Source organism: Populus nigra, chromosome 2 (genome assembly GCF_951802175.1).
Source record: "Populus nigra chromosome 2, ddPopNigr1.1, whole genome shotgun sequence".
In the NCBI taxonomy this organism is placed as follows: domain Eukaryota; kingdom Viridiplantae; phylum Streptophyta; class Magnoliopsida; order Malpighiales; family Salicaceae; genus Populus; species Populus nigra.
Genome location: NC_084853.1, coordinates 37,042,506 through 37,053,938, shown reverse-complemented (window position 1 = coordinate 37,053,938; position 11,433 = coordinate 37,042,506). Strand labels below are relative to the sequence as shown.

Below are 11,433 nucleotides of genomic sequence, written 5' to 3'. Positions count from 1 at the left end.
TGAATGACTTCAGTCCATATCTCTCATTGACAACAGTGACATCCTCTACTTGAATCTAAGCTCTATATTTACATGCATGGAACAGGTAAAAAAGCCTAAGCTCTGTAATGTTTTGTAGGCATCCGCCCTGGTCCGACCACACCATCCTTTTATCTGCAAGGGCTCTCACCGCACTCATATCAGAGCCAAAACTTAGAATCATCATACATGATAAGAGATAATCTAGAAAGTTACACCACGGAAAAAGGGAGCTCTTTCTTCCCATTAAAGGGTTTCCAAAATTACACATGAGCAAGCGAACAACAAAAACCTGAAAATCCAAAGGGAAAATAAAAGCTATAACATTTCTATAGATACCGTTGAGGAGTGAATTTCTTCACAACTGATCCATATTACAGTGGTTTCTTTGATGCGACACTCATCATTGTATTCAGCTCCAGAGATCAAACGGAAAATACAACTACAAATCAACAGAAATAAATATATAAAAGGGCTTTTATGTGAAAGGAAATTCTCCAATGAAGAATTTGCCACATTCCAGACAAAAGTTGGGTACACTACTTTCTGTTCCCTAAACAAAAACAAAAGCTACAAATACATACATATAACATCTTGCTTCATGGTTCCAGCTTCAAGGAAACAACTCGTGACTGTCTGTTGTGCTTTGCAACCTTGACAAAGATCGCGGAGAGGCAGGACGGAACCCACCATGGCCGGCGAACCTTTTGCTCTCCTTTTAGGCAAGCCACTGGAATTCATTTGGTGTCAGTAACATGCAGCTTAATCTAGTCACAGTTCAGAGCGTAATGGAAGAAAAGGACAAATTGTCTACCTGACCATATTCCAAAAGTCTACTGCTCAAGAAGACCCAACTTAGCTCAATTAAGTCTCAATCCCAATTAGTTACTAGTTAAGAGTCAATTGATATTCATCCAAGTTCAATTTAGTTAAAATGATTCGGTGGATGGAATGAATGGAAGCCATAATGTTTATTCTAAAAGTACATCCATTACATGGTTGAGCTAAGTATGTAGAAACAAACTCAAGCTAACAGGGCACATATATGATTGTTTGGAGAAAACAGCACCATGATGTGTAATTTTCAAATGCAACAATAATCAAAGATGTGGACACATGAGATGAATAAGCATGCCATTTTTATTTCAAAATTATATCCATTCCTCTGTTTAAGCTACATCTGACAAGGAAAGAAATAATCAAATTCAAAGTATTAGGGTCTCATTATGATGTTTAATGAAGCACTACAAACAGCATGTGTTTTCAAATGCTTACTTTTCAGCTTATTAGAAAACATGAGATGCATGAAGTGTGAACCGCTAGCCAATTTCCTAGAGATGCCCCATTGAAGTGAAAGTGAAAGAATCCCAACTTCAGTGAAACCAAGAAAAGGGGGCAAAATCCCTTTGGAACCTTTTATCTCAATCAACTTCCCTTCATTCAAGCACAAGAATAGTGAAGTTTTTTAAAACAAGGCTTCAAAAGTAGATAAAGAACCATCAAAGCACCCATCACATTTAAACAGGTGAGATCCATTTTTCCACGAAGGTTGGTGTGGCAAATATGCAATGACAGGCAATGAAGTTTTGCTAAAGGGCAAATATGCAATGACAGGCAATGAAGTTTTGCTAAAGGTACAACTTTTCTGATCTTAGGTTGCTTAAAAGTGTAACAGAAATTTAATTCATTCACTCTTTAAGTCATATGCATAAAACAAGTTATAGGATGTTGAAGATGACCATGGCAGAAATCCGTGAAAGAAATCCCATATTTTAACCAAAATGCAATAGAAGGAGCATAAGAACAAGATCAGGTCTCTAATGAATCACCAAAGAGCAAGATATATAGAAGTTCTCAAGCAATGGGTTAACTTTTCAATGACATGGCAACTAGGATACAATTACACACATCAGCACATGCATGTGGAAAGTGTGTGTATGTCTGCACTCGGCACATGAGTGTTTGGAGACAGAGGGAGAACCTTTTATTCGTCTGAGCTCCTTACATAGTGTGATGAAGTCTCCCCACTTCATGTGGCACCGCCTTATAAACCGTAAAATCTGTTCAGTTGTGAACATGGACATGCCTTCCAGATATTCTCCGTTCACACCATTATCTTTAAAAATTTGGCGGTAGCTGCCAAGATTTATTTCTTCTAACCACAAACCAACATCCTAGAAAACAAAACAAGAAGCACACAATGTCATTCAAAGTGGCATGAAGAACAGATATAAGTCAAGAAACATGCACTTATGTAAAATAGTGGACTGCTCGTTAGCTGTAGATGGATGAAAACAGTTACCAAGAAAAAACAAAAAAAAATATTTCACCAAGCAGTTTCTTTCACAAAAATTCACATGTGAAAAAGGAAACAAATAATCACTGTCACCTATACATTGTCCAAAGAATGGTTGATTATCCAAAAAAAATGTTAGATCTATTTGGCGTGATGTGCTTCTAGATTGAGTTTGATCTACTTACAGCAGGATTATTCAAAAGCCAGTGCTCATTTCCAAATCATTTCATGAACTTATTTACAATTAGCGATTAACTCGAGCTGACTTGTGAAGTTACTTATAGATGATGGGTAACTTGAGAAGCATATATTTTCAGACGAATAAGATTACTTATACCTGTCTACTCATGCTAAACCAAGTTTGCACTTTGGCTTGAAACTGATGACTAAAGAATACTGCTGTTGTGACTAAAAATCCCCAAATGCATGGAAAATATGTAGAACTAAGAATTCTTAATTTCCCGTACACAACTTATTTACAAACTCCATTGTTTAATGCTCAACTTTCCATGCACGATGTACAATCTACTAAAGTGCCCAAATTGGAGTATTTCAACCTCTAAATTTCAGAATAAAATTGAAGCCACATCATTGCAAATAGGTATCCCATGGCCACTAAAAGAGAGTGAATGATTTATTTATACAGAGGCAACACAAAGATTCACACAATAACTAAAAAAAGAGATTAAGTAATTGAAGATTGAACAATTCAACCACAATTGCTCAACAAAAAGCTCTCTCCAAGAGATCGTTTTACAAACTGAGAATTTAGAAAAACACAAAATTCAGAACTTCATACAAAAAACAAGATAACTGAGAAAAAAGTTGATTGCTAACACCCCCATCAGGAGTCCCGTGAGTAGGACTAAATGAATTGAGTTGGTATTACTATTCTACAAGGGATAGCATAGAAAATCATCTTCAATTGAATCCAGCAAACAAACCGATGTTGACTTGATCACTAAAAACTAAATTGGATTTAAATTCAATTAATTTGTCAAATTGGTTGGAAATGGGGAATTAAAAGAAACTCAGCTTACAATAGAAAACCACAACCACTTGATGTCAGAGTGAAGTAGAATTCTAGCATAGAATCCTTGTGAATTGCACTTGCACATAACAGACTGATATAAAGAAAGGTGCCTCAAATTCATTGCTAGTTCATAATTATAGATTTGACTGATGAGTCTTTATTTCTTGATTCGTTTTCATAGCAAAAAGAAATTGAAACTTAGAAGGTGATACACCTGTTGTTCCAATTGACTAACTCCACCAGGAAAAAAGAAATCAAACACCAATTTCATTTTTCACAAACCACAGCCTAACCGCATTAAAAAATACAGATGAAAAATAAAATAAAAAACCCTGCACGATCAATCATCACAATCACAGATTTCCATCACGATCAAAATCACTGAAATTAGAAGCTGTGAGTATAATAATAATAATATCTGAGCAGTGATCACAATTATGAGAGTAGTGACAGGATCTAACACAAGATCCAATAAAATCTAATGAATTAAAGAGGAAAAGAGTAAAGGAGAAATATACCTCAACAGTCCAAATGAAGAAATCGAGAGGCTCAGGAGGCCTTTCTTTGCTCATTTCCTTAACAACTTAGCAAACATTCACAACCGAACACACCCCAATTCCACTCCAAATCCCCAAAACCTCTGTTTTTGATTCCCTGGAAAAGAAAAGGAAATGAACTTTTTTTTGGAAACAGACAGCTGAGAGTGAGTGAGTGACGGATCGATAATCAGGACTTCAATTTTTCTTTTTCATTCCCTTTATTTTAAAAAACAAGGTTTATTTTGTTTTTCCTTCTTGTTTTCTATGGAAACAAACAGAAAGAGGGAGGGAGGGGGAGGGAGGGGGAGGGAGTCTGCGAGTGGAATTTTTTTCACGTTTGAGATCTAGGAAAAAATCTCTTCCTTTTTTTTTTTTTTTTTTTGAGGAGAGAGAAAGGGGTGCCGAATTTGATTTTGTAATTTAACAAACACTGCAGATACAATAATCAATAATAATGGAACTGGCTTTCCGGGCCCGGTTCCTGTTCCGGGTCCGGTTCCGGTTCGGGTCGGTATCGTCGCCTTCTCTTCTCTACCTGGTTAAGTGGTTCCATTTTTTTTATTGGGTGCCATAAATGGAAGAGGCAGGTGGGCTCCTTTAAACTCCTTTCCTAAATAAATGTAAAATTACCAAAGCCATGGCTTGAATTCCATGCTATATTTACACGTGTCTTTCTCCCTTTCTTTTTTTTCCCCTTTTTAATTGCCCATCCGAGAATATATACAACTCCATTAAATTTCTTGTGATTTTATTTTATTTTTTGTACTTGTAAATATCCACCTCATCAGAAAGAGGATTTAAAAAAAATGATTCCCAAATTTTTTATTATTATTATTATTAAAAACTTGATTTCCAAGTAACGTTCCACAAATAGATAAAATTTATCCTTCTCAGCAGCAGTGACAGAGATAAGGGTAGCAGGAACTCCGACTCCTGTAAGAAAATTTTTTCCAAATAAAAATTTTAATTTTTTTAAAATAATTTTTTTAAAATAATTTTTTTAATTTAACTCCTTTTAATTTTTATTTTTTGTTGCTATGCCTCTGCTTCTCATAACCCTCATTTAATATAATAACCCTCATTTAATATAAGAGATAAATGTTGTGCTAATGAAAATATTTGGAAAAGTAGTAGTGGTTATTTTTTAAAATGTTTTTTTTAATATATGAAAATAATATTTTTTTTATTTTAAAAAAATATTTTTAATAGTAAAAAATATATATTAAATGAAATTAAAAAAGTTTAATTTTTTTCAAAAATAATTTTAAAATAGAAAAACAAAAGCAGTAACAATTTCTCACCGGAATAATTGGCATGGGCACGTCCACGTTGAGACGACCAAATAGGTCCCACTTGGGGCCACGCTGTCTTGATGGTGGGCGTACAGGTTGAAGACTGTGATGTTACAAGTGGATCCCATGATGTTCTCTTTGGATCATACTCTAATTAGATTGCAATGGAAAATCATTCCTCTTAGGCATTTGATAGTTTTGAAGACTTTACTCAATCTTGGATTCAGATTCAAGGAGAGAACTCTACAAGATAATATCTCACGGATTAATCTGTTTTATTATACGAAGGAAAGATGCTTTTGATGTTTGAAAATTTGCTCAAGACATTTTTTCCATTTTAATCATGAGAAATTTTGTCATTTTCAAGTCTATTTTAGTGGAGAAATTTTCGTCCCATTAAAAGGGATAAGATAAAATTGTCTAATTCGAGTTATTATTTATGAAATAATTATACTTCCCTTCATTTAAAATTAATTTCTTTAAGAGGATCAAAACAAGAAAAAATTCAAACGAGTTTTTGATGAGTAAATCCGAGTTATAGGTCAACTCAAGTTTTTTCTATGTCAACCTAAATTAATCTTTTCTCTATTTTTTTTTCTTAAACCCAAACTTTTGTTATTAACATATCATTTTGATTGATGAGTGGTGACCCGACTCAGGGGTCGACTAGGGACAAGGCTCGGATCATAGGTCGAGAGAGTCTACTCGGGTTTTCCTGAGTTAGCATAAGAATAAAAATAATTATTGTTATAGTTTTAAAACCTTATTTGGGGATTCAATTGAGACAAGGCTCGGGTTGACCCCCGAGTCAGTGTAAGGATAAAAATAGTTATTATCATAGTTTTAAAACACGGCTCGGAGGTCGATATGGGGTAATGCTCGAGTTACAATTAGAATCGTTAATCCGGTTTGATCATAATTTCATAACCTGACTAGGAAGTCAATCTGGGGCAAGGTCCAGGTCACGGTTCGAAAGGGTCAACTCGGGTTGACCCGAGTCAAGATAAGAACAAAAATGGTTATTATCATAATTTTAAAACTTGACTCTAGGATCGACTATAAGCAAGGCCTTGGTCACGGGTCGGTATGGTCAACTTAAGTTGACCCAATTTCTTTTTAAAAGAATCAAAGCAACCTAGTTTTGACAAAAAAAAATTAAAAAAAATCAATGAATTTTTTACTCGTGTTTTATCTCGGGTTGACCAAGTTGCGGGTCAACCTGGGTTTTTGATAGCGTCAAGTCTGGTCAATCATTCCTCTATTTTTTTCTTAAACCCGGACCGGTCCAGGCCGTGGGTGTGTAGGTTCCCGGATCGACCCTCCATGTCAGTCCAGGTTTTATAACCAGGGTTTTTATAATATTATTAATTTCAACACTCAATATAGAATAAAGTGAAAAAAAAATCATATCCAATTATTTTATTTAAATATATAAGTTTGATAATGATACATATTAAAGGTAAAATAAAGTTTTTCATATTTAATTTTTACCTTATATTTGAATATCTTTTTTATGTTTAAATTTTAAAAACAATGTATGTTATAATCTACACTTCAAACATTAGACAAAATAGAAGTATTATTGTCATTACAGTATATTATTATATCTTGTCTCATGTCCATCAAACATAAAATAAAATAAATTATTCAGTATATTCGAGCTCGATGGACACCAAACATAAGATATGACTCCAGTCCATATAATACCATCCATTATACCAAATATTACTTTAACTCCTTGAACAATTGAACCAAGATCGGACCGGTAGCTAAAGGTGACCATACAGGCGCATGTGGTCCATGTGTACAATATTGTCACCTGCATTAATCTCTATTATCGTGATCCTATGCCTTGGACCACTTCCATAATCTTGATTTAATCACTCTCATTTCTTTTATAGTTGATTTGTTTATCATCCTAGCTTTCATATATTTAAATTTGTTTGCTTTTGTTTTTTTTCTTTTAAATAATATAGAGAAGCAATTAGGTTGTCAAAATATTTCAAAGCCAAAATAATAGTAATAATAATAAATAAATAAATAAAAATTATGATAGTGATCTTGGTTTTTTTTTTGTTTTTTTTTAATAAAGCCAAAACAAATAACCTCCTCTTCTTCTTCTTTTTTAATTTTGCTTTTTTTTTCCTCCCTTGAAAGTTCTTTAAATTTACTATGTTTTTATAAATTTCTTTTTCTTTCTTTATATTTAATTTTATTTGTTATATTAAACCATATAAACTTTTGTCAACTAATTTGTATGACAATGTCTTCAACAACCCAAGAATGTATTATCTTTTTTATTGTTCTGCTCAAAACAAAACGAATTAACCTTAGGGCGCATTCGATAACACTTCATGTCTTTAGAAAACCAAAACATTTTTTTTTATTCATTGTTTGTACTTTTAACAAAGAATCATTACGAAACTTTTTTATATAGACTTAATTTAAGAAGTATGATAATACAAATGTTAATTAAAAACATTATAAAAAGTGATTACGTTATGTAATTTAATCAATATAATTAAATGGCACTATCATATACAACAATGATAGTAGTGATGATAATCGATATAATAATAAAAGTGATGAAAAAATTATAATATTGTCATTTGTTTTATAATTATAATCTATTTAATAAATAATGGTGGTTATAGTAAGTTTGATATGATAGAAGTAGTTGTAATGATAGTAAAAACAATTATAACATGTTTGCGAAGATAATAGTGATAGTAATGATGGAGTTAATGATAATGATTGTGATGCATGAGCATCTTAGAAAAATATTTATTTTTTTATTTAATTTTATATTTTTCTATTTTGTATTATTATGATTTTCTAGTTTTTTTTATTTGAAGTGAATAGTTTTCCTAGTTTATTTTTCTTATTCAGTATTACTAGGTTTTGTAGTTTTTTCTATATAAAAAGTTGTAATATCCTTTTGAAAATTGGAGTAGTTTTTTCTATATAAAAAGTTGTAATATCCTTTTGAAAATTGGAGACATGGATGGATAAAAATTAAATATCTTGGGTGTCTCCTCATAGTTATGGTATTTTTGGTCTTTAAGGGTTTTGAGTTATAACAAACTCGTTATTGTTCGCTCCTGACAGCGTCAATTGGTATCAGAGATCAACGATTCTTTGTGATTTTGATTGGAGGTCATAGATGATGTGTTTCAAATCTCAATGATTCCTGATAACTAGTTATTGTGTAATGTTGAATAACCATGGTTGGAAGAGGTTACATAACTAGATGTGTTCGTGTTGGAGGGGACAGAGAGGTTCCTCCTCGAGAAAAAGACTTTCCAAAACTAGTGTGTTGTTTTCATCTATATATGTTATTGTTATTGGAGATCCTGATGATGAGATCCATAATGCGAGCTGCACCAAGGTGTTGTGTTAAGGATCCACAGTAGGGTAAGTCCGTATAAAGGTGTTGTGTTAGGGACCCCTAATGAGGTAGCTCATACAAAGGTATTCAGGACCTACAATGGGTTGAACTATATGTAAAAGGGTGACAATGATGGATGATGGTTTCTGACTGAGATTTGAACTCGAGGATGAGTTTCTTTTTACTCAGGGAGATGATGCATGTGATTTTTAGGAAAAAATATATTTTTCATAGTTAACTTTATATTTTCCTATTATGTATTATTATGATTTTCTAATTTTTTTCTTCCCTATTTGAAGTGAGAAATTTTTTCTAGTTTATTTTTTCTATTCGTTATTACTAGGATTTTGTAGTTTTTTTTTTGTATAAATGGTTATAATAGCCATTTAACAAGGGGAGACATGGATGAATAAAAATCAAATATTTTAGATGTTTCCCAATAGTTATGGCGTGCTTAGTATTTGAAGGTTTTGATTTATAACAAATCTATTATCATTCTCTTCTGATTGCATTAGAAGGTGATGTTAAAGGAGATGATGATAGTGAAGAAGTAAAATAAACATGATAGTTGTAGTAATCGTGGTGATGGTGGTGGTCATAATGAGATGATTTCAGTGGTTTAATGCTAGTTATGATGGTATGATGATATTAAAATTAGTAATTTGATATCTTATAAATAAAAACTAAAATAAAAAATAAAAAATCATGCTTGTTGTTTTTAAAAACTTATTCTAATTTTTAAAATTATTTTTAGAAAACAGACAAATGCAATAGTGCAATTAAAAATGTTTTTTTATTAAAAAAAAAAGAAAATGGAATGATGCTAAACTGTGTTATTAATTAATAAATTTTTTATTCATGAATATATTTGGATCATAGGTATTAAACTAGGTTATTAAATGTACATTGCAAGTCATATTAAATTTTTTTGAATGTACTAAGATTTTTCAGGCTAAAGAGATCTCTTTGGCATTATCCATACACATGATTTAAGTGGATAAAATCTAAAAACTCCTTAAACAATTATTGCTTAGCTCAGGTTTTAAATTAGATTGTATGAAAATTATCTGATATGATATAGTAAAATTATTGGGTCAAAAAACAACCTAACAACTGGAAAAAACATTTAAAGTTTTTTTTCAATATGAAAGCTTTTTTTTTAATATTAAAATGTCAACATATTGGATTGACCCAGTTGTCGTGACTTGACCCATTAAATCCGCAAACTAGATCATAGACTCCACTAGATTTAATATATATATATATATATATATATATATATATATATACACACACACACTTGCAAAATCGAGTATCAATCTATTGTCGTTTTGAAACTACAATAACCCTATAAAAAAATTTGAAACAAATCATGAAGATCAATTAAAAATCATCCAAATATTGAATGATAAAATTTAAGAAAAAAAATCAATAAAAACACAACATTTGAGGATGATATTGGGAAAAAAATTGGGTATCAATAAAATATCGTAATGCTTATTTGAAATCTCAATAATCCTATAAAAATAAACTGAAACAACTCATGAAAACCAATTAAAATAAAAAATAAAATTAAAAAAAATAATAAAAATATTGAGGATTAAATTGAAAAAAATATTAAAAAAAATAACACAACATCAAAAAATAAAATTGAAAAACAAATCAAGCAAAAAAAAAAATCAATTTAGACACGCAAGTCTGGGTTACCCAACATGGCAAGACATTTTGCAAAAGCCACAGTGCCTAAGTCTTTTTTTCTTTTAAGAGCATGTCATCCTCCTCTATTGTTTTTGAAAAACAAAAGGAAAGAGAAGTGACTTGTCACTTGCAACTCTATGATAATTGAAAATTCAGGGGATGGGTTTTTTGGGTTGAAAATCCAATTTTTAATTTAGTTTATCTAAATACACTTAATAAACACCATACAAACTACCCTAAACCACCTAACAATTCCAAAACACTACAAATCATCTAAAAAACAAAAATCTAAATGGAACTCAATCTCTTTTTACATATTTATAGACAAAACCATAATCATTGCACCTCTTTTTTTATATAAAAAACGATGAGTTTAATCGTTAAAGTATGACGAAACTAATTGCTTTCTCTCTTCATTTTTACAAGTTTCTTTTTTATCTCTCAAACTCAGACTAAAAAATACCTTTTAAACCAAAATAAAAATTATTATTAATGTGATGCTAACCATTTTTTTTTATTTGTTATATTTTAGGTCTCTATCTTTTAATTTTGTATTTTTACCATAATTTCATGCCTAATTTCATCTAATTAAGCTACAAAAAGATTTAATTGAAAGAAAAAAAATCAAAACTTAAAAAAGAGAAATAGAAAAATTATATATAATATATTTACATTACATAGATTTAACTCGCATCTATTTCTATAAATATAAATTATCCACATACTAGCTTATTTTAACGTTAAATTAAATAGGTATTTTTAACTCAGTGGTAGAGTAACATCATAGTAAGATGTAAGTGATTAGTTCAAATATGATAAGGGACTTTGTTTGTTTTATCATAAAACTCTCATGAGAGTATTTTTATTTGAAGGAAGATTCCATTTAAAGAGGAGTAGAGATATTATTAATATTTATAATAAACAAGGTAAGAAACTCTATATTTCTAATAAATATAATTTTAATAAATTCAAAGTTGAATTATAAGGTTAACATTATGTAATGATATATACTCGAATTTACAGTATACTAATATATTAGTTATAGTTATAAAATTTAACAGTTGTCTATTACATTAAAATAAATTCATTAATTATGAGTTGGATGCTTTTACTATTTTATCATGGATGCTTAGCGATGTATAATCGCTATAAGCTAATTTTTTTATACA

The 11,433-nt window shown here is 30.8% G+C and overlaps 1 protein-coding gene across 2 annotated transcripts; it reads right to left on the bottom strand.

The window, feature by feature from the left end:
* Positions 1 to 325: 325 nt before the first annotated feature.
* Positions 326 to 4,415, bottom strand: LOC133682750 (uncharacterized). Of its 2 annotated transcripts, XM_062106258.1 has the most exons (4): positions 3,866 to 4,415; positions 2,000 to 2,192; positions 603 to 748; positions 326 to 460 (listed from the first exon to the last, which is right to left on the bottom strand). In XM_062106258.1, the coding sequence occupies exons 1-3, from the start codon at positions 3,917 to 3,919 to the stop codon at positions 618 to 620; spliced, it is 378 nt and encodes a 125-aa protein (XP_061962242.1). In that variant the 5' UTR covers positions 3,920 to 4,415; the 3' UTR covers positions 326 to 460; positions 603 to 617. The 2 variants fall into 2 exon arrangements, with proteins under 2 accessions (XP_061962242.1, XP_061962241.1); XM_062106257.1 differs by having other exon boundaries at positions 326 to 748.
* Positions 4,416 to 11,433: the final 7,018 nt, after the last annotated feature.